The sequence below is a fragment of the Eptatretus burgeri genome, chromosome 3, assembly GCF_056783735.1.
Source record: "Eptatretus burgeri isolate ZD-2024b chromosome 3, Ebu_testis_v1, whole genome shotgun sequence".
Classification (NCBI taxonomy): Eukaryota; Metazoa; Chordata; class Myxini; order Myxiniformes; family Myxinidae; genus Eptatretus; species Eptatretus burgeri.
Genome location: NC_140963.1, coordinates 86,885,571 through 86,908,098, shown reverse-complemented (window position 1 = coordinate 86,908,098; position 22,528 = coordinate 86,885,571). Strand labels below are relative to the sequence as shown.

The window sequence follows — 22,528 nt, the reverse complement described above, 5'->3', positions numbered from 1 at the left end:
ATTTGCACACTGCACAGGCCCAGGAGTGGTGGGCTTTGAACTCAGGATCCTAGGATCCCAAGCCCACCACCCTAACCATAACTCATAAATATCTGTCCCCAGACATGTTGTGCAACTGGGGATTTCCCATTGGTTGGTTAAAAGTCTGATTTCTTCACCGCCAACCAAGTTTGTACTCCGACCGATTGCAGCCATTGTGTTATTTCACGCTCCTACTCTTTGTAGGAGTACCCGTGTGCAAAATCACTGCAATGATCTTTCATGTAAACCTCACCAATCGCTTCACACGCGACGCATTCATCTCCGAAGCATTTGCTTTTGCTCAGCTCAACCACAACCTTTACAACCTATCCTTTCACAGCAAAGCTTAGTAAATGTTGTGGAACGTTTGCGTCCATTTCCTTCCACTCACAAGTGCTCATGGGTCTGGTTTGATGGAACGCCTCGTCGCATTGAAAGTAAAACTCTCTCTTTAATTCTATTTCTATTTGATTCACCATTCGACACAAGAGGTTACTCCATAAGGGCCAGCTTCAACACAACCAGACATAGCAGAATCACATGATTATTTTTATTTGACTCTCACTTTCAGAATAATCTCCAAGGAAACCAACAGACAGGTAACTTCCCTCATTCATCTGACACTTCAATCCGACTCTTCCATCCAAGTTTTCAACCACATGGTGCGCCACCATCTCTACTCATGATCTTTTTTCTATTCGATGAAGGACGAAGGCCATTAGGCCCATCAAAGCCTACACTATAAGCCTGGTGGTGGCTGGCTTAGGATCTTAGGGTCCTGAGCTTGAGCCCTATTGGCTGCTGAATTGACACCAGGTGGGGTTGACTCAGCCTGTCATCCTTCTGAGGTTGGTGAAATGAGTACTAGTGAACTGGTAGAGGGGCACAGCATCAGCAGCACAACCACACTTCCAAGAAATGATATCTACCTGGCAGCCAAGCTGCCATATGCAAGAACAGAACAGTCTGCACTATTATTCCCAGCCTATGGTTCTTTGTCCATGTTCTATCCTTTTAAATGTTGATCGTCAAGCAAGGAAGTAGCACATACCATTTTTAAAGTCTTTGGTATGAAGTGGGGTTTGTACCACTGACCTCCCAGACTCAGAGCAGATGCTCCATACTATCCATTGCACCACCGAGTCTGGTAGAGAAGCCACATAAATGGTACATTGTTTATTTCCTTGCTTGTTACATCCACCTGTTGTCACGCTATCAGTACATTGCCCTCATTGCCCTTCATCTCCTTGCTCGTCCATGAGCAATGATCTTGGATTATTTATTTATTTATTTTTTAAAGGAAAATTTGATTCCTCTTGTGTCTCACGCAGTGCCGGTTAATAGTAGCAATTTTATTCAAAATGCAAGAAACAGATATGAGCGATTGCCAACATTGGATGTCTGATTGTGGAATTTGGTGTCGACCGACCATATGCACAACAGGGTTGATGCGACTGTGAGACTGCAGATGTTTCTACGGGCGCCAGACAGATTGTTAACATGCCATTCTTGGAGCTCCCTCGTAAAATCAGACATAAAATGACAGTGACAGGTTGCCTTTCATCACAACCTCACTGTCACCACACCCGAGACCAGAAAATAGCAAGACACACGCAAGGATGTGGCCTGGCAGTGTGAGTATCAGAAGCGAATGAGCTAGGTGCGTGACGATGGTGTATGCCTCCGTCGGACGCACTCCATCTTTAAAGAAGCTATGTCAACTCGGAAATCGTCTTGTGTTTCAGCAGGAAAAGGAATGCCCCCCCTCGGAAAAATGCTTATTTCACTGGACGTACCTGTTCGGGTTGGTTAATTAACCCACTCACACTTAGGGGTTTCAACCCGAGAAGATTTGGCTGATTCAGTGTATTGCTTGTTTATAAATATTCTGACGACGAAGAATAAAAAAAAATACCGCCCCATGGGTCCTGGTCAGTTCCGACTTCATTGATATTGGATTTATTCATTAACATTCATTGTTTTTATTCTGGCCCTAATGAACTTCATACTCATTAAGACTCATTATCTTTGCTCCTGGACAAAAATTCAGAAAAAATGCTCAGACAAGCCGGAGACATTGTTCCATAGAACCATTATACCAAACCAGAAGCAAAAACTACGAATAGTCGACGAGTTTTAGGACTTTGAAGATTAATTGATTAGACTAATTAACTAAGTAAATTGGCGACAAATCTGAAATTTTATTGGGGGAGGTTATGTGGCATCTCCCCAAGTATCATCCCTCCGAATTTCAAGTCATTCCGACCACAGGTTACAGAATAATGATCGAAAGATTGATTACGGACAGACGGACGGACATGAACCCCCATTTTATAAGTCACTTCCTTCGGAACGGACTAAAATATATATATTTTCACCTCTTCTGTCCACTCGACTCCGTCATCTTTACTCATGTCCCACGTGTCTATGTGGTGAAAGCTGGGTCTGAACAAAAAAATTACCCACAACTCAGATTACTTTCTCTAAACTGTTTCATTAACCTTGTGCCAAGTCTGTCCTGTGTTCCCATGTGAATGAATAAGATTAGGTAGAGCCGTGTCTGTCCTGTGTTCCCATGTGAATGAATAAGATTAGATGGAGCCGTGTCTGTCCCGTGTTCCCATGTGAATTTCAATGATTAGATAGAGCTGTGTCTGTCCCGTGTTCCCATGTGAATGAATAAGATTAGGTAGAGCCGTGTCTGTCCTGTGTTCCCATGTGAATGAATAAGATTAGGTAGAGCCGTGTCTGTCCCGTGTTCCCATGTGAATGAATAAGATTAGATAGAGCCGTGTCTGTCCTGTGTTCCCATGTGAATGAATAAGATTAGATAGAGCCGTGTCTGTCCCGTGTTCCCATGGGAATGAATAAGATTAGATAGAGCCGTGTCTGTCCCGTGTTCCCATGGGAATGAATAAGATAAGATGGAGCCGTGTCTGTCCCGTGTTCCCATGTGAATTAATATGATTAGATAGAGCTGTGTCTGTCCCGTGTTCCCATGTAAATGAATAAGATTAGATAGAGCCGTGTCTGTCCCGTGTTCCCATGTGAATTAATATGATTAGATAGAGCTGTGTCTGTCCCGTGTTCCCATGTGAATTAATATGATTAGATAGAGCCGTGTCTGTCCCGTGTTCCCATGTGAATTAATATGATTAGAGAGAGCTGTGTCTGTCCTGTGTTCCCATGGGAATGAATAAGATTAGATAGAGCCGTGTCTGTCCCGTGTTCCCATGTGAATTTCAATGATTAGATAGAGCTGTGTCTGTCCCGTGTCTCCATGTGAATGAATAAGATTAGATAGAGCTGTGTCTGTCCCGTGTCTCCATGTGAATGAATAAGATTAGATAGAGCTGTGTCTGTCCCGTGTCTCCATGTGAATGAATAAGATTAGATAGAGCTGTGTCTGTCCCGTGTCTCCATGTGAATGAATAAGATTAGATAGAGCTGTGTCTGTCCCGTGTTCCCATGTGAATTAATATGATTAGATAGAGCCGTGTCTGTCCCGTGTTCCCATGTGAATTAATATGATTAGATAGAGCTGTGTCTGTCCCGTGTTCCCATGTGAATGAATAAGATTAGATAGAGCTGTGTCTGTCCCGTGTTCCCATGTGAATTAATATGATTAGATAGAGTCGTGTCTGTCCCGTGTTCCCATGGGAATGAATAAGATTAGGTAGAGCTGTGTCTGTCCCATGTCTCCATGTGAATGAATAAGATTAGATAGAGCTGTGTCTGTCCCGTGTCTCCATGTGAATTAATAAGATTAGATAGAGCTGTGTCTGTCCCGTGTCTCCATGTGAATTAATAAGATTAGATAGAGCTGTGTCTGTCCCGTGTCTCCATGTGAATGAATAAGATTAGATAGAGCTGTGTCTGTCCCGTGTTCCCATGTGAATTAATATGATTAGATAGAGCCGTGTCTGTCCCGTGTTCCCATGGGAATGAATAAGATTAGATAGAGCCGTGTCTGTCTCGTGTTCCCATGTGAATTAATATGATTATATAGAGCCGTGTCTGTCCCGTGTTCCCATGTGAATGAATAAGATTAGATAGAGCTGTGTCTGTCCCGTGTTCCCATGTGAATTACTATGATTAGATAGAGCTGTGTCTGTCCCGTGTTCCCATGGGAATGAATAAGATTAGATAGAGCTGTGTCTGTCCCGTGTCTCCATGTAAATGAATAAGATTAGATAGAGCTGTGTCTGTCCCGTGTTCCCATGTGAATTAATATGATTAGATAGAGCCGTGTCTGTCCCGTGTTCCCATGGGAATGAATAAGATTAGATAGAGCCGTGTCTGTCTCGTGTTCCCATGTGAATTAATATGATTATATAGAGCCGTGTCTGTCCCGTGTTCCCATGTGAATGAATAAGATTAGATAGAGCTGTGTCTGTCCCGTGTTCCCATGTGAATTAATATGATTAGATAGAGCTGTGTCTGTCCCGTGTTCCCATGGGAATGAATAAGATTAGATAGAGCCGTGTCTGTCCCGTGTTCCCATGTGAATGAATAAGATTGGATCGAGCTGTGTCTGTCCCGTGTTCCCATGTGAATTAATATGATTAGATAGAGCCGTGTCTGTCCCGTGTTCCCATGGGAATGAATAAGATTAGATAGAGCCGTGTCTGTCCCGTGTTCCCATGTGAATTAATATGATTATATAGAGCCGTGTCTGTCCCGTGTTCCCATGTGAATGAATAAGATTAGATAGAGCTGTGTCTGTCCCTTGTTCCCATGTGAATTAATATGATTAGATAGAGCTGTGTCTGTCCCGTGTTCCCATGGGAATGAATAAGATTAGATAGAGCCGTGTCTGTCCCGTGTTCCCATGTGAATGAATAAGATTGGATAGAGCTGTGTCTGTCCCGTGTTCCCATGTGAATTAATATGATTAGATAGAGCCGTGTCTGTCCGGTGTTCCCATGGGAATGAATAAGATTCGATAGAGCCGTGTCTGTCCCGTGTTCCCATGGGAATGAATAAGATTAGATAGAGCCGTGACTGTCCCTTGTTCCCATGGGAATGAATAAGATAAGATGGAGCCGTGTCTGTCCCGTGTTCCCACGTGAATTAATATGATTATATAGAGCCGTGTCTGTCCCGTGTCTCCATGTGAATTAATATGATTAGATAGAGCTGTGTCTGTCCTGTGTTCCCATGTAAATGAATAAGATTAGATAGAGCTGTGTCTGTCCTGTGTTCCCATGTGAATTGATAAGATTGGATAGAGCCGTGTCTGTCCTGTGTTCCCATGGGAATGAATAAGATTAGATAGAGCTGTGTCTGTCCTGTGTTCCCATGTGAATTAATATGATTTGAGAGAGCTGTGTCTGTCCCGTGTTCCCATGTGAATGAGTAAGATTATATAGAGCTGTGTCTGTCCCGTGTTCCCATGGGAATGAATGAGATTAGATAGAGCCGTGTCTGTCCCATGTTCCCATGTGAATGAGTAAGATTATATAGAGCCCTGTCTGTCACGTGTTCCCATGGGAATGAATAAGATTAGATAGAGCCGTGTCGGTCCCGTGTTCCCATGTGAATTACTATGATTAGATAGAGCTGTGTCTGTCCCGTGTTCCCATGTGAATTACTATGATTAGATAGAGCCGTGTCTGTCCCGTGTCTCCATGTGAATGAATAAGATTAGATAGAGCCGTGTCTGTCCTGTGTTCCCATGGGAATGAATAAGATTAGATAGAGCCGTGTCTGTCCTGTGTTCCCATGTGAATTACTATGATTAGATAGAGCTGTGTCTGTCCCGTGTTCCCATGTGAATTACTATGATTAGATAGAGCCGTGTCTGTCCCGTGTCTGCATGTGAATGAATAAGATTAGATAGAGCCGTGTCTGTCCTGTGTTCCCATGGGAATGAATAAGATTAGATAGAGCCGTGTCTGTCCCATGTTCCCATGTGAATTACTATGATTAGATAGAGCTGTGTCTGTCCTGTGTCTCCATGTGAATGAAAAGGATTAGATAGAGCCGTGTCTGTCCCGTGTTCCCATGTGAATTACTATGATTAGATAGAGCTGTCTCTCTCCTGTGTCTCCATGTGAATGAATAAGATTAGATAGAGCCGTGTCTGTCCCGTGTTCCCATGTGAATTAATATGATTAGATAGAGCTGTGTCTATCCTGTGTTCCCATGGGAATGAATGAGATTAGATAGAGCCGTGTCTGTCCCGTGTTCCCATGTGAATGAGTAAGATTATATAGAGCCCTGTCTGTCCCGTGTTCCCATGGGAATGAATAAGATTAGATAGAGCCGTGTCTGTCCCGTGTTCCCATGTGAATTACTATGATTAGATAGAGCTGTGTCTGTCCCGTGTTCCCATGTGAATTACTATGATTAGATAGAGCCGTGTCTGTCCCGTGTCTCCATGTGAATGAATAAGATTAGATAGAGCCGTGTCTGTCCTGTGTTCCCATGGGAATGAATAAGATTAGATAGAGCCGTGTCTGTCCCGTGTTCCCATGTGAATTACTATGATTAGATAGAGCTGTGTCTGTCCCGTGTTCCCATGTGAATTACTATGATTAGATAGAGCCGTGTCTGTCCCGTGTCTCCATGTGAATGAATAAGATTAGATAGAGCCGTGTCTGTCCTGTGTTCCCATGGGAATGAATAAGATTAGATAGAGCCGTGTCTGTCCTGTGTTCCCATGGGAATGAATAAGATTAGATAGAGCCGTGTCTGTCCCGTGTTCCCATGTGAATTACTATGATTAGATAGAGCTGTGTCTGTCCTGTGTCTCCATGTGAATGAATAAGATTAGATGGAGCCGTGTCTGTCCCGTGTTCCCATGTGAATTACTATGATTAGATAGAGCTGTGTCTGTCCCGTGTCTCCATGTGAATGAATAAGATTAGATAGAGCCGTGTCTGTCCTGTGTTCCCATGGGAATGAATAAGATTAGATAGAGCCGTATCTGTCCCGTGTTCCCATGTGAATTACTATGATTAGATAGAGCTGTGTCTGTCCCGTGTTCCCATGTGAATTTCAATGATTAGATAGAGCTGTGTCTGTCCCGTGTCTCCATGTGAATGAATAAGATTAGATAGAGCTGTGTCTGTCCCGTGTCTCCATGTGAATGAATAAGATTAGATAGAGCTGTGTCTGTCCCGTGTCTCCATGTGAATTAATAAGATTAGATAGAGCTGTGTCTGTCCCGTGTCTCCATGTGAATGAATAAGATTAGATAGAGCTGTGTCTGTCCCGTGTTCCCATGTGAATTAATATGATTAGATAGAGCCGTGTCTGTCCCGTGTTCCCATGTGAATTAATATGATTAGATAGAGCTGTGTCTGTCCCGTGTTCCCATGTGAATGAATAAGATTAGATAGAGCTGTGTCTGTCCCGTGTTCCCATGTGAATTAATATGATTAGATAGAGTCGTGTCTGTCCCGTGTTCCCATGGGAATGAATAAGATTAGGTAGAGCTGTGTCTGTCCCATGTCTCCATGTGAATGAATAAGATTAGATAGAGCTGTGTCTGTCCCGTGTCTCCATGTGAATTAATAAGATTAGATAGAGCTGTGTCTGTCCCGTGTCTCCATGTGAATTAATAAGATTAGATAGAGCTGTGTCTGTCCCGTGTCTCCATGTGAATGAATAAGATTAGATAGAGCTGTGTCTGTCCCGTGTTCCCATGTGAATTAATATGATTAGATAGAGCCGTGTCTGTCCCGTGTTCCCATGGGAATGAATAAGATTAGATAGAGCCGTGTCTGTCTCGTGTTCCCATGTGAATTAATATGATTATATAGAGCCGTGTCTGTCCCGTGTTCCCATGTGAATGAATAAGATTAGATAGAGCCGTGTCTGTCCCGTGTTCCCATGTGAATTACTATGATTAGATAGAGCTGTGTCTGTCCTGTGTCTCCATGTGAATGAATAAGATTAGATGGAGCCGTGTCTGTCCCGTGTTCCCATGTGAATTACTATGATTAGATAGAGCTGTGTCTGTCCCGTGTCTCCATGTGAATGAATAAGATTAGATAGAGCCGTGTCTGTCCTGTGTTCCCATGGGAATGAATAAGATTAGATAGAGCCGTATCTGTCCCGTGTTCCCATGTGAATTACTATGATTAGATAGAGCTGTGTCTGTCCCGTGTTCCCATGTGAATGAATAAGATTAGATGGAGCCGTGTCTGTCCCGTGTTCCCATGTGAATTACTATGATTAGATAGAGCTGTGTCTGTCCTGTGTCTCCATGTGAATGAATAAGATTAGATAGAACCGTGTCTGTCCCGTGTTCCCATGTGAATTAATATGATTAGATAGAGCTGTGTCTGTCCCGTGTTCCCATGTGAATGAATAAGAATAGTTTGTGATTAATTTGTGGTTTGAATAATTTTGAAGAATTTTGAGATGACCTGGGTGAAGATGGTGACGATGGTGGTGATTGTGTTAATGATTGTGACAGAGGTTGAATCCGAGAGGGTACAAGATGCGGCTGAGCTGTTTGACTGCTCGATGTTGAGGGCTCACTGACATTATCCTTTGAATGTTCTTTCCTTTCCTTCAGCATTGACTCCCAAAAGGAGTGTGAAGAGATGCTTCGCTGCTTCCTTGAAAACTTTTTTCATTTCTCGGTTGGCCGGAGCAATTTGAATCAATTCGTCCTTGTCACACAGTCACACCCCCAACATGTCCACTAAGTTTCATCCGAATCCGTCTGCAACTTTTTGAGATATCGTGCTGGATATCGTTTTTGGACCTATCTCTCAATTGTGAAGAATCATGTAAAATTATTCTAGCAGTAGGATCTGGATCTGGATCTTTACCAACATCTAATCAGTTCGTCCTTGTCACTCACCGAACCTGTGCACAAAATTTCATCTGGAAACGTCCACAACTTTTTAAGATATCCTGCGCACAAACAAACAGACAGAAAGCGGTGAAAACATAACCTCCTTCACCTTCGTTGGCGGAGATAAAAATGGTATAATTTTTTTTTGTATACATTGTCGAGGCTCATATGAGAGCGAACACACAATGCACAGCAAGGGGGGCATGAGACAAGAGGGGCAGGAGAGGGAAGGACAAAACAGTGGGGAACAGAGACATTAGGAGATTTGTGGGAGGGAGAGGGATGGGGTGGGGAACATGGGGAATACAAGATGGACATTACAGGGACTTTCAGGAAGGAAAGCAGGGAATTTGAAGGAGGTGGGCTTGGGGTGGATTAACGGGGGCAGAAAAGATTGAGGTTTTGGATTGGGGATGATAAGAGGTGGTGGTGAACAGCTGTTTTGAAGGCCTGGAGGGAAGAATGGGATTGATCAGAGTGAGGGAGTTTGTTCCAAAGGTTGGGAAAAAGAAGAATGAAACGGTGGAGGTGAGCAGTGATTCGTGATTTTGGTAGTTTTACCAGAAGGGGGTTGTTGGCGATCTTGAGCACCCTGCGAAAATATGGTGGGGACAAATCGCAGGCGGGGGGGGGGGTGAGACCGGAGAGGAGAAGGTAAAAGACGGAAAGACCACCAACCTGCCTGTGGTGAGAGAATGAGAGGCCCAAAGACTCAGCCTCATCGCGGGAGATACCAATGATCCGAAATGCCTTGGTTTCCACAGCGTGAAGCCGAGAAAGGTGAGAGGCAGGAGCACCAGCCCAAAGCGGAGAGCAGTACTCCATCAGGCTGCAGACGAAAGCTTTGTATGTGGTCAGGAGCTCAGGTGGGCCAAGGAAGGACTTCGCACGACGGAGGATTCCCAGTCGGTGACTGGCTTTGGAGGCGAGGTTTGAAATGTGCCTTTCCCAGGAAAGATCATGGCAGACAGTGAGACACAGAAGCTTGAATGAAAGGACTTCTTTCAGAGGATTGTTGAGAAAGTGGAATGGGGGGGTTTTCTAAACGGTCCTTTCGGAGAGACATAGTGAGAGTATGAGATTTGTCAGGATTGAAAGACATGTTCTACGTGTTGGCCAGTTTGTGATTTTATCCAGATCTACAGAGATTGAAGTAGCTGCTGCTTGCTGGTCTGAGAGAGATAAAGAGAGAAAGAGGATTTTCCAGAGAGTCGGAGAGATCATTGATGGAAACCAGAAAAAGAACAGGGCCCAGAACGCTGGCTTTATGAACTCCTACCTGGAAAGGCAGAGGGGATGAGAAAACTCCATTTCGAGCCACATGTTGACTGTGACAGGAGAGGAAGACTGCGAGCCATGAGTGGAGATGGCCTTGGATATCATAGGAAGAGAGTTTGGTGAGTAGGGCAGGGTGCCAGACCGTGTCAAAAGCACGTGATATGTCCAGGGATACGGCTCGGATTTCCTGTCCGGCATTGAGGACCTCCATCCATTGTTGGGAGAGCAGAAGCAGCATATCCAGGGTAGAGTGACCTGGTCTGAAACCAAATTGATGATCAGAAATCAAGCCATTGGAGAAGAGGAAGGATTTAATGTCTGAAGCGATGATGGATTCCATAACCTTGCTGATGATTGGCAGAAGGCTGATTGGTCTGTAGTTGCAGGGATCTGTTTTTGCAACATTCTTATGCAGGGCGGTGATGTTTGCCGATTTCCAAGCAGATGGCAGATGACGTTGAGCAAATGAGAAGGTGAATAGAATGGAGAGAGCGTGAGCGTGAGCAAGAGCAGAGGAGCAGTTTTTAGGACACGTGGGCTGATGCCATCTGGACCGGTTGCAGAATCTGAGTCGAGGTTTGACAGAAGAAAAGGACACAGAGTCTAGGGACAGTTGGGTGCGACTGGGTGAGGTGGGTAGAGAAAGTGATGGGTTTTGGACACAATATTTCGATGCAAACACCGAGTTTAGGCATTCAGCCTTTTTATGTGCGGTATCAGCAGTGTGGCCATTTGAGGTAAGGGAGGGGATGGAGGGGGAACATACACCAGAAACAGATTTGATTAGACGCCACCAGGATTTGGAGGAGGGAGAGAGGTTTGAGAGTTCAAACTTGAGATAAGAAAGATGTTGTTTTCTGGCTCTCCTGAGGGTAGATACACACTTGTTTCGAGCTTTATGGAAGGAACTGAGATTACTGTCAGTTGGGTTTGCTTTCCATGAGGCAAAGGCAAGTTGTTTCAGGGCAACTGCCTCGCCACAAGCTTCAGTGAACCAATGGCGGGAGGAAGGGTAGGACAACTGAAGATGAGAGGGGATAAATCTGTGTATGAGAGAGAGCAAGTTTCTTTGAAAGAATTCCCAGGATGAGTTGATGTTGGAGAAAGTAGCGATAGGAGACCAGTCTAGAAGTTTGAGGGCTGCTTGGAGACCCTGCCGGTCGGCTTGAGTGAAATGCCAGACTCTGGCGTTGAGGTGGTTCGTTTATCACAGCCAGAGAAATGTCTACTTTGACAAGGACGTGGTCAGAAGAACCGATTGGAGTGGAGGAAGAACAGCATTTCTGGGAAATTTGTCAAAATCAGATCCAGAAGAGATGGAGTACCATTGGTTGAGATCTGGAGTGGGTAGTTGAGTGATTGAGTCAGTCCCAATGAGTCGCACAAGTCTTTTGCTGAGGTGCCATGACAGGTGAGAGAGGTACCCACACCTAGCCAACTGGCATGATGACATTTGAAGTCGCCACAAATGAGGAAGAGAGAGTTCGGATGAGAGGATAGAAGTTGGTCCATGTTTTCGGATAGTGAGATGTAGATGGAGTCATCACTGTAAGGTGGACGGTACAGTACACATATAAACATGAGGTGGGAGTGGAGGGAAGCCGTAGCCAGAGATATTCCTGGAGGTGTGGGGGAGTGAGGGCAGTGCATGGAGAGCGAGGAATAGAGTCTTTCATGAAGAGAGCAACTCCTCCACCAGGACGAGGCTCAGGTCTGTCATAACAGAAGACAGAGTAAAGCGTGAGTCACATTTGCTCTACGGCTAGGATACGGTGGCCGTACCCCCCCCCCCCCCCGAATTGACAGAACTTGCGGCGGCCGCAGAGTTTCTGAGGTGGCCTCAGGGTGGCCCAATGCCGTATGGCTAACTTTTACAGGCCGTTGGGGTCGCCGTGGAATTATAGCGCGGAGTTATAACTTTTTTCATTTCTCAGTTGGCCGGAGCAATTCGACAAGCTGTAGCCATGACGTAGATGTGTTCCACGTCGACTGTACGTTGGGCGTACGGTGGGCTTGCGTTATTCATGCAGCTGCCGTAAGCTGTTATCAATGAACAATGAATTTTGCCAACCCCCAGAAAATTACGGCTTTCGCACTATTTCCACGGTTGCCGTAGGGTAGTCCTAAGGCGTCCCTGTGTCCAACGTACAGTGGCCTTGCGGTCTGTGTGACTACCCGCGGGCAACGCAGGGTCGACGCACGGTTCCCCTACACTCCCCATGCGTCCGACGCACGGCCTCCGTGGCAGTCTGCGTCGACCGTGCGCTACCGCCAGAGATCGGAGTTTAGGTGTTTGCCACCAGTGTTGGGCACAAAAGCGATAATCCGATAACAGATAATTATCGGTTTACTTTTTTTATCGGACCAGTTAACTTCCGATAACTCGATTTTTTAGTCCCATAGTGTCTGTTAATTTTTTTGTCTGATAACATTTTTATCGTTTCCGGGTCGCATTTCGCCGAACTAATTAATTATCAATGAGGAGAAAAATGTACATGATTATAGATTACTTGTTTTACAAGATAATGCTGAATGAGGCCGCCGCGTGAAGAAAATGGAAGAAGAGGAATAATAAGAAGAAGAAGAGGAAGAGAAGAAGAGGAAGAAGAAGAAGAAGATTTGCTATGACTACTTCCTCAGCCATGCGGCTGTTCGGCTCTGCAGGTACTGGGTTCGGTCAAGGTTGGTAAACCCGAAAAATAAAAACATGTATGATCTTGGAAATACTGCGGCCGCCCTATAATTGCTCGTGGCCGTAGATTAGACCCTCCGGCCGCCGTGGCAAATGTGACTGAAGCATAACCAGGGAGAGATATGAGGAAGTCAGACGTCTTGAAGGAGGAAAGTTTCTGTTTGGCAGATTATGTCTTGTTTGTCAGTAGCAGCCTGTATGGAAAGATCTGTCAGGTTTGAGCGAAGGTCCCGGATATTTGAGGTCCACACTGTTAATGAAGAGGGAGGGAGGGGGCTTTGGGTGCAGGGGAAGGTAGGACAGGGGAGGGAGGAGGAGGGTAGGACAGGGGAGGGAGGAGGAGGGTAGGACAGGGGAGGGAGGAGGAGGGTAGGACAGGGGAGGGAGGAGGAGGGTAGGACAGGGGAGGGAGGAGGAGGGTAGGACAGGGGAGGGAGGAGGAGGGTAGGACAGGGGAGGGAGGAGGAGGGTAGGACAGGGGAGGGAGGAGGAGGGTAGGACAGGGGAGGGAGGAGGAGGGTAGGACAGGGGAGGGAGGAGGAGGGTAGGAGAGGGGAGGGAGGAGGAGGGTAGGACAGGGGAGGGTAGGGAGGAGGAGGGTAGGACAGGGGAGGGTAGGGAGGGGGAGTAGGACAGGGGAGGGAGGGGAGAGGGGGGAGGGTAGGACAGGGGAGGGGGAGGGTAGGACTGGGGAGGGGGAGGGTAGGACAGGGGAGGGAGGGGGGGAGGGTAGGACAGGGGAGGGTAGGGCAGAGTGGGGAGGGTAGGAGGGGGAGGAGGAGGGTATGACAGGGGAGGGTAGGACAAGGGAGGAGGAGGCGGAGGGTCGGACAAGGGAGGAGGAGGGAGGGTATGACAAGGGAGGAGGGGGAGGGTAGGACAAGGGAGGAGGAGGGGAGGGTAGGACAAGGGAGGAGGAGGGAGGGTAGGACAAGGGAGGAGGAGGGGGAGGGTAGGACAAGGGAGGAGGAGGGGGAGGGTAGGACAAGGGAGGAGGAGGGGAGGGTAGGACAAGGGAGGAGGAGGGGGAGGGTAGGACAAGGGAGGAGGAGGGGAGGGTAGGACAAGGGAGGAGGAGGGATGGTAGGACAAGGGAGGAGGAGGAGGAGGAGGAGGAGGAGGGAGGGTAGGACAAGGGAGGAGGAGGAGGGTAGGACAAGGGAGGAGGAGGAGGGGAAGGTAGGACAAGGGAGGAGGAGGGGGATGGTAGGACAAGGGAGGAGGAGGAGGAGGGGAGGGTAGGACAAGGGAGGAGGAGGAGGGTAGGACAGGGGAGGGAGGAGGAGGGTAGGACAGGGGAGGGAGGAGGAGGGTAGGACAGGGGAGGGTAGGGAGGAGGAGGGTAGGACAGGGGAGGGTAGGGAGGAGGAGGGTAGGACAGGGGAGGGTAGGGAGGGGGAGTAGGACAGGGGAGGGGAGAGGGGGAGGGTAGGACAGGGAGGGGGAGGGTAGGACTGGGGAGGGGAGGGTAGGACAGGGGAGGGGAGGGTAGGACAGGGGAGGGTAGGGCAGGGTGGGGGAGGGTAGGGAGGGGGAGGGAGGGTATGACAGGGGAGGGTAGGACAAGGGAGGAGGAGGCGGAGTGTCGGACAAGGGAGGAGGAGGGGGAGGGTATGACAGGGGAGGGGAGGGTAGGACAAGGGAGGAGGAGGAGGAGGAGGAGGAGGAGGGAGGGTAGGACAAGGGAGGAGGAGGGGGATGGTAGGACAAGGGAGGAGGAGGAGGAGGAGGGGGAGGGTAGGACAAGGGAGGAGGGGGAGGGTAGGACAAGGGAGGAGGAGGAGGGGAGGGTAGGACAAGGGAGGAGGAGGAGGGGGAGGGTAGGACAAGGGAGGAGGAGGAGGGGAGGGTAGGACAAGGGAGGAGGAGGAGGGGGAAGGTAGGACAAGGGAGGAGGAGGAGGAGGAGGGGAGGGTAGGACAAGGGAGGAGGAGGAGGAGGGGGAGGGTAGGACAAGGGAGGAGGAGGAGGAGGGGAGGGTAGGACAAGGGAGGAGGAGGAGGGGGAGGGAGGAGGAGGGGAGGGTAGGACAAGGGAGGAGGGGGAGGGTAGGACAAGGGAGGAGGAGGAGGGAGGGTAGGACAAGGGAGGAGGGACGGAGGTAAGGAGAGTTGTTGAAAGAGTGTGGGGGATTGCAGAAGAGATAGGGGATATGGCCGGATGAGGAGGAGAAAAGGCTCTGTGGTGCTGGGTTGAGGTACGGTGGGGAGTAATTAGAGGGGCAGAAGGCAGTTGAGGATTTGAGGTGGAGTGAAGAGATTGAGGAGAGAGGGCAGGGGAAGGAGACAGCTTTGTGAAGGAGATGGGGGAGGGGGGAAACTTTGAGAGGCGTGAGTGAGGGGTGAATGGTGGAAGAAGTGTGCGTGGGGATAATTGAGAGAGAAAGATGAGGGGGGAGTTTTTGAGAAGGGTGAGAGGGAAGCTTGGAGGGGGAAGAGTGTGATGGTTGCTTTGAGAGGGAGGGGTGAGAGGGGTGAGTTGTCATTGAAGTTGGGGAAAAAAATGACGATTGAAGGAAAGCGAACGTGCAAAGCAAACTGGGTTTTTTTTTTTTTAATGTTTAGTTCAGAAATGTAACTTAAGACATTTTACTTGCGTGCACTATTCCAAAAACGCACAAACGGAACACGTTTAAAAGCTGAGCTTTCGGTATAGCATGGTTCTTGGAAGTACTGTGAAGGTGGTTTGTGTTCTACAGTATTTAAGTATATAATTTAAGTTAATGCTTAAAGGTGTAAATATAAGTATCTTCCGGGTTTACCACCATTTTACCCAGTGTCTATTGCATCACCCTATCTAACATGTTACATTTGTTTTTCATGCCTACTGTTTGTGTCCTTTATAACATCCTTAAAAACAGTAAGTGTCCTGTTTGGAATGATTTTCAATTTTGTTTGACTGCCAGGCAGACAGAAGAAAAAAATATCTCACTCCTCTCTGCACATGTGCGGTCACGACAAATTCAGAGCCAAAATATGGTAAAACGGCGAACTTCACGTCTGATTCAAGTTCCAATGTGTGTTCAAATATAACATTCAATTTAAATGAGTTGTTCCTCAATCATAAACTGATAAGACGGATGGAAAGACGGACATGAACCAATTGCTTAACCCTGCTTTTCACTTCGCATGTGCGGGGTAATAAGATGAAATGAACGATGATCCTGCCGTAGTAACAAACAAAATTAATCAGAATTTTCAGATGGAAAGAACAGGAGTTTGTAGCAAGCGGCTTGATTCCTGCTCGCCAAGTGGCTTGCTTGATTTAAAGCACTCAAGCAAGCACTAATGCAACAGAGTGCTCAGAACCACAAAACAGCATGGCTGTCTCCATGTCAGCAATGTTATCATGGTACTCCAGCAAATGCTGTCCAGGCGTTGTTTTCAGCGAACTCGATCCTCTTGTGACAACATCTTCCCCAAACTACTTGTTTGTGTGTGCAGCAGCTACATTCATTGATTGTGTTTGCAGCAGGGTATTATGAATTGGAAAAGAAAGATAAACAAGGAGCTGATACTCTGTGTCCCCTGCCTTTTGGGTAGTACGAGGAATAGATCTGCAGTACGAAAGCCAAGTCTTTGTTTTTTGAAATAGGGCGTACGCACCAGGTTACCAAGATGGTTGCCATGGCAACATAATTCAGCAAATCAGAGCAATCATCGAATCAGGTTGAGATAATGTCATGAGGAATAGATGAAATGTAAAAAGTTAAATGTTCAACGGTTTTTGAAATATCACGTACACAAAAGTACATTGACAGATGATCTGTCAGGTGGTCAGTCGGTCGGATGGAGCTCATTTTAATGTCCCCCATCTCCGACTTTGTTGGAGGAGTGGGGGATAAGAAAGATAGCAAGGGGAGCACACCACCAAGCTTATGTGGCAAACCCTTGTTATATGCTGTAGATGCATTCCTGGGAAAACCATGGATCTCAAATGTCATGTACTATTAGACCATTTTAACATAGAAGATATTGGAATAGATTCCTCCACGATGAACGTCTTTATTTTATAATGTCATTTTTACATAATATAATGACTATATTTTCATGGATGGATGTTATATTGTTGTGAATCTGGAAGTCATGAGCACACAACATACAGGTCCTTTAGATCAGTTATATTGGTAAGTACATGTTGCCAGTTAGGGTCCCGACCCGAGTCTAATGGGTAATTAAATGTTCCTGCACTGTGGAGTTATTTTAATAGTCAGGTTTTCTTTTCGTTTATTTTTACACCACCGACATCACCGCCGACGACACCGCATCACCCTCACCTTCACATCGCTTCCTTCACCTCGCTCTGGCTGACGTCGGGTGGGCGGAGCCCCTGCAGAAACATGTTGCTCAACTTCCCCGACTGTGAGAGGGGCGGTCCTTTGGAAGAAGGCGGAGTTCGGGGAGGAGCCACGGGGCGGCCCTCGACCAATCGGCGTGCAGCGGGTGGGGTGACCATCTCTCAGCCAATCAGACTTCCCCGACTGTGTGAGAGGGTGGTCCTTTGGAAGAAGGCAGAGTTCGGGGAGGAGCCGCGAAGCAGCCCTCGACCAATCGGCGTGCAGCGGGTGGGTGACCGCCACTCAGCCAATCCGGGCCCGCGACAGGAGGAAAGGGGCCACGTGACGTCACCACGCCCCCGGGCCAATCGAGGGGCTTGCCGCCCATTTTGGCCAGTGAGAGAGACGAAGAGCGACTTTGCGCGCCAAAACCAACCAGTGAGAGAGGGAGGGTCACGAGGAGGCCCCCCCTCCGAAGCGGGGGGTATAATTATAGGCGCGGTCTGCACGTTCGCGCGAGTTGGTTCTGGGTCTGGCGCGGCGTGCGCGTTGTTCTCCGTTGGTTCTCGAAAGTGTCTGCGCACGGAGGGTCTTCTCCCGCCAGCCTTCGTCTGCTGACTTCGCTCGCTTGGGTCATCCGGATCGTGCTGGGGGTCCAGTTCGGCCCGAGGACCTCGTCCTTGAAGACCGCACGAGGCGGGCAGGTCCAAGATAGGCCAATAAAGACCACCTGGTCCGACCATTTTTGGGTGTGTGTGTGTTTGTGGCGCCAGTCAGTAAGTAGTGAATTGTATAAGTGCTTTCTCGCCGTCTATCATTGCCTTGCTTTATTCGGTTTAATTCTGTTCTTACGTGCTTCCCTAATTCCCCCCATTATTGTTGTATAAATAAACCCCATTTGTTAAATGTTTTCAGCTCGTTCGTGTCAATTCCTTCATTTACTGAGCATGTCACGTGCTGGGGAAAATGAGCAAGGCCACTGCCATGGCCGTTGTAACGAGACAATCGGAACCGACGGTTCTCGGCGATTAAACCTCTCGGAATCGCACACAGAACGAGCGCGCTAAGTGGCTCGTTTCCGTACGAGTTCCATCGAGGGTGTGAAGACTCGATAGATCACCACGTGGTCTTTAGGTATTTTGAAGATTTGGCAAATAACCCTGTACCACGTGGTGGAAATATTGAGCCTTCACGGTCCAAAACAAAGGACCCGTCGACTCCGGACCAATCTGGGGCAACGATCTGAATTCCGGGCGATCGGTCGAGCCGACTCTACTGCTCCATCTGGTGGTCGAGCTCGTCGACCGACGTCCCGGCCCCGCAACAATATAACATAAAAATACAACAATTACATGAAATAAATGTAAAATTCAAAGTAATTATGTTTTTATTGAATAACACCTTTATTTTATGAATAAAATAACAAAAGAAAGCACTTCTCACAATTGAAGTCATTGACACATGACAAAAAAGAGCTAGTTTCTTCAAAACCAGGTGCGTCCGCTCTGAGGCCTTCTTCTGATACACAGTCCTGTAGCACTGGTGGGGTGGTGGGAAGAGATTACTGTTTGTGAACCGTGAGATCCACCAGCAGCTGGATCTGGATCATCAGGTTCTTCTTCCTGAGATTGCCTTGGCTGCAGCTGTGGTTCCTTATTTGCTCTCTTTGTGAAAGAGACAAAGGCATCAAAAGGGACTTGTCTCTCCTTATTTCTGGTGAGAATCTGTTGGTAGCTGGTGATTCCATAACTTTAAAGATGGTGCCTAACAGCACACATCCTTTCCCAGTCATCATCATTCTGCTCCAACAGGTACAGGGCTTCATTATTTTTCCCAAGAGCCTCTTTCAACACACTGGTGGTGAGAATCTTGTTTGGTGGGTCCTCTCCTTCTGTTTCCTTCACCTCCAATGCCACATGTCTCCAGATCCTGCAGCTCGTCATTAGTCAGTTGCTCATAATGAGAAGCCAGAACTTCCTCCACATCCTCAGCAGGAAGAACGAAAAAAAAAATTTATATTAAAAAAAAAATCAATATCTCTTATTCCACGTAATAACGAAATTGAATACATACTCAAGGACTGTGTCCTATGAGCCTAGTGTGGCTTAGTGGTTAAGGCAGTGGCTTGGGATCCCTGGGGTCCTGAGTTCGAGCCCCACTGGCCGCTGAGTTAGCATCAGGGGGGTTGATTCATCCTGTCATCCTGCCGAAGGTTAGTGAAATGAGCACCAGTGTACTGGTAATTATCCCTGCAGGGTCGAAGGCGACTAAAGGGTTGGCGTCAGGAAGGGTATCCGGCCGTAAAAACATTGCCACAAGAAAGGGTACCATGATTGGAGCCCGCAAAAAGCTGACCCCCTGCTCAGGGATAAAGGCTTTCAAATGGTGTGATGATGACTCAAGGACTGTGTCCAACAAGGGATTGCTGTATATGGACCTGCCAATGCATATTTTGGGGAGGAGGATGGAGGGGTTTTGCATGTTTGTAGATTTTAAAGACTTATGATGAAAAGTAGGCGTAAAAATCAAAATATGAACTGCACATTTCAATATCGTCCTCTGTGATGGCAAAATTGAAGATATAGCCTCCAATCATTTTGAATTGGACTCCAAGCGGCCATTTTTTGCTAACATCTGGAGGTGTTCTGTTTGCAAGCAACGTGCTTACTGCTCGGCAAGCAACTCCCATAATTGCTTGCTCCGCTTGCCAAGTGGCTAGGCAAGCATTTAATAAGGAACAGCTGGCTTGGCAAGCGATATCAAGCCACTTGCTAATGCGAGACACCCCAGGAAACTAGATGTAAGATGTAGTGTTCGACTGTCTTGGTTATTTACATTGGAAGAGTGTTACATTGGACTGTGTTGGTTATCTGTGAAAGAGCAGATGCATTTTTACATTTATTAACCACTGTTCCCTCTGATACAGCCATTTTGGGCCTACCTTTTCTAAACGCTCGTTTGTATACCAGGGAAACTTGTGACTGAGTGGTGTTGAAGAAAAAAGGAGGAAGTGGCTGGGGTGGGGAGAGTGGAAATGCCCCTTGGCACCCCTGCCCTTAGGGCCCTGACGGTTGTCCTGACACTCATTCGCTTCCTGCCATCTCATCCTCGGGATTTCACAGTTGAAGACCTTGCTCACCTGTATCCCTCAAGTGAGTTCCTGTATCCATGTATTGGTGATTTTTTTTTTTAATCAAACGAACAACATCTTTGTTTCTGTCTATCTGACCGATCACTGTTGTAGAATACTTCATCTCAGAGTATTGCAACAGTAGACCTTTGGGTAGTACCAATAAAATACCCTGCCAATAAATTAAGTAAAACTGCAAATATGGAATAGTATGTTCTGTAAATGTTGTTGTTGACAATCTTCATCTTGAATGATAATACATTAATCTGGGAATGAATAGCCAAAACGTGCTTTTTTCTGAAAGTGGGTGCTGTCTGTAGCATTTCTTAGTTAAACAGGAGTCTGTCGTCTTGGCAACAGTAAGGTCAATTGCAGCACACTTTGGCCAGATAATTAGAGAGCAGGAGTTTGGAATGTGCACAGATTACTGGCACACAGTGACCTATTTTTTGTGGGATCTTTAACATCTACAACCAAATCGTATAGCGGATACGACAGCTTTATTGACAACCCTCCGAAGGATGGCACACTTGATGAAGCAACGCCCTGCTTGCAAAGCACCAGAATGATATTTCTTCGTCGGCTCGGGTATCAAACATCTCAAAAGTGAGTATGCTAACTCTGAGCTAGCATTCCACCCGAGGTGGGGGATCTGATCTTTTATGTATTTTTACTTCTCATTGTGTGCTGGCAAGATAGCCCAGAGGTATATGTACTCAACTCTGAGCTGTGGAACCTAGGTTTGAATCGCAACCCAGCTCTAAACTGTCATCTTGATATTTTGGGTGCAGGGTGAGGCATGAATGTGTGCACCATCCCTCGGATTGACATTAAACTATGCGTCCTGTCTGCTGGGATCAATGGTGTCCTCCGTGAAGAGTCGGCGAACCATCACCGATGCCCTGACCAAATTCCAAATTCCTGCTGCACGTGCGTTCTTGTCTGTCTGATTCCCCTTCACTACACTTTCTATATGTTTCTCCTTCACCATCTGTTGTCCTTCTACTCATTTGTATTGGCTGAACAATGTGGAGATGACTACCCCCTCTGTCCCCCCTACAAACTGGCACAAAACTGTTGAGGAAGAATAATATCCAACCAATTAGTTTATGATCAGCAATCTTCCATTTATCAAGGTGTCATCAACAATTCCATCCAGCAACATCTGAATGCAAATTAATTGCTCTCAGATGCTCAGTTCAGGTTCCCCTAGAATCCTCACATTCTGGATATTTTCACAATCCCAATAGAAAAATGGATAAAAGACCTAAATTGTAGTGGGGGTGTTTTTTTTTTTCTACCCTCAACTTCAAGGCAGAATTCACTCAAGTTGGCATTAAGGAGCCCTTGCAAAGCAGGTAGCTATTAGGCAAGTAAAACCAAAGGTCAACTGGATTCAAAGGGATACCTTTCCAAGGGCTGCGATCGTACCTGACTCATATGAAAACGATTGTGGCTGTTTGCAGGCAATCATCACTGGACATAGTTGCAGGCATTCCTCGGGGCGGTGTGTGTGTTTGTTGAGATCATCATCAGTTGTTTAATGAAAGACCTTCCATCAATCATAAGGTCAGGTGTGGGAGATTAACAATTATCATATGTTAACCACTTGTATGAGTTGTGCAAAAACAGTTTGAATTTTGCTAAGAACCTTCTGGTTTAGCTCAAGTGACAAATTTTCAAATGACTGTAATGTATGTGATGGAGTTCACATTTAACTTTCATCTCCCAGACTGAGTGATCTCATTGGTTTGTGCTGTTTGATAAAATCTGAGCATTGACATAAAAGTGATAGCAAAGCACGAGGGGGAGTTCCAAAAGATTTTGGAACGAGATACTCCCAACAGTCCAAGACACACCAACTTAAAGACAAATGACATGAATAGTCCCATGTCAGCCAGATGGTTTATTTGGGAAATGTCTTTGGATTTTGTGATTTTTATGACAATAAATAGCACAAGTCTGAAGACGACGATTGTTCACGAGCGGTATTTGACGATGTAGATTGTTTCAGAAGTCAACGATGAGACAATGTGATAATGTTTGACCAAGTTATCAAAATGATCAACATGATGTGGTACGAGTGACAGGTTATTAGCTGCAAAATGTCGAAAACCCGGTTTCGTTCAACAACTTTAAAAATTTGAACTTTGCATAACCTTTAAAGGTCACAAAACAATGTTGTGGACATTAAAATAAGGAAACAGGATACGTACTATAGCTTATTGGAGTTAGTTCGTCGAAGAAGGTCGAAAACCCGGTTCGATTCCCACAACTTTGAAAATTTGACCTTTGTGAACTTTAAAGGTCAAAGGT

At 46.6% G+C, this 22,528-nt stretch overlaps 1 protein-coding gene across 8 annotated transcripts in view; it reads left to right on the top strand.

The window, feature by feature from the left end:
• Window positions 1–22,528, top strand: part of LYPD6 (LY6/PLAUR domain containing 6) — a 115,156-nt gene that overhangs the window by 61,867 nt on the left and 30,761 nt on the right. For 6 of the 8 annotated variants that reach the window (XM_085874378.1, XM_085874376.1, XM_085874374.1 and 3 more), the window contains one exon: window positions 20,052–20,234. In XM_085874378.1, coding sequence (XP_085730504.1) covers window positions 20,117–20,234 — 118 coding nt within the window. In that variant the 5' untranslated portion in view covers window positions 20,052–20,116. Of the gene's footprint in view, window positions 1–12,048; window positions 12,797–20,051; window positions 20,235–22,528 lie in introns of those variants that run through there. The other 2 variants (XM_085874375.1, XM_085874372.1) reach the window with 2 other exon arrangements.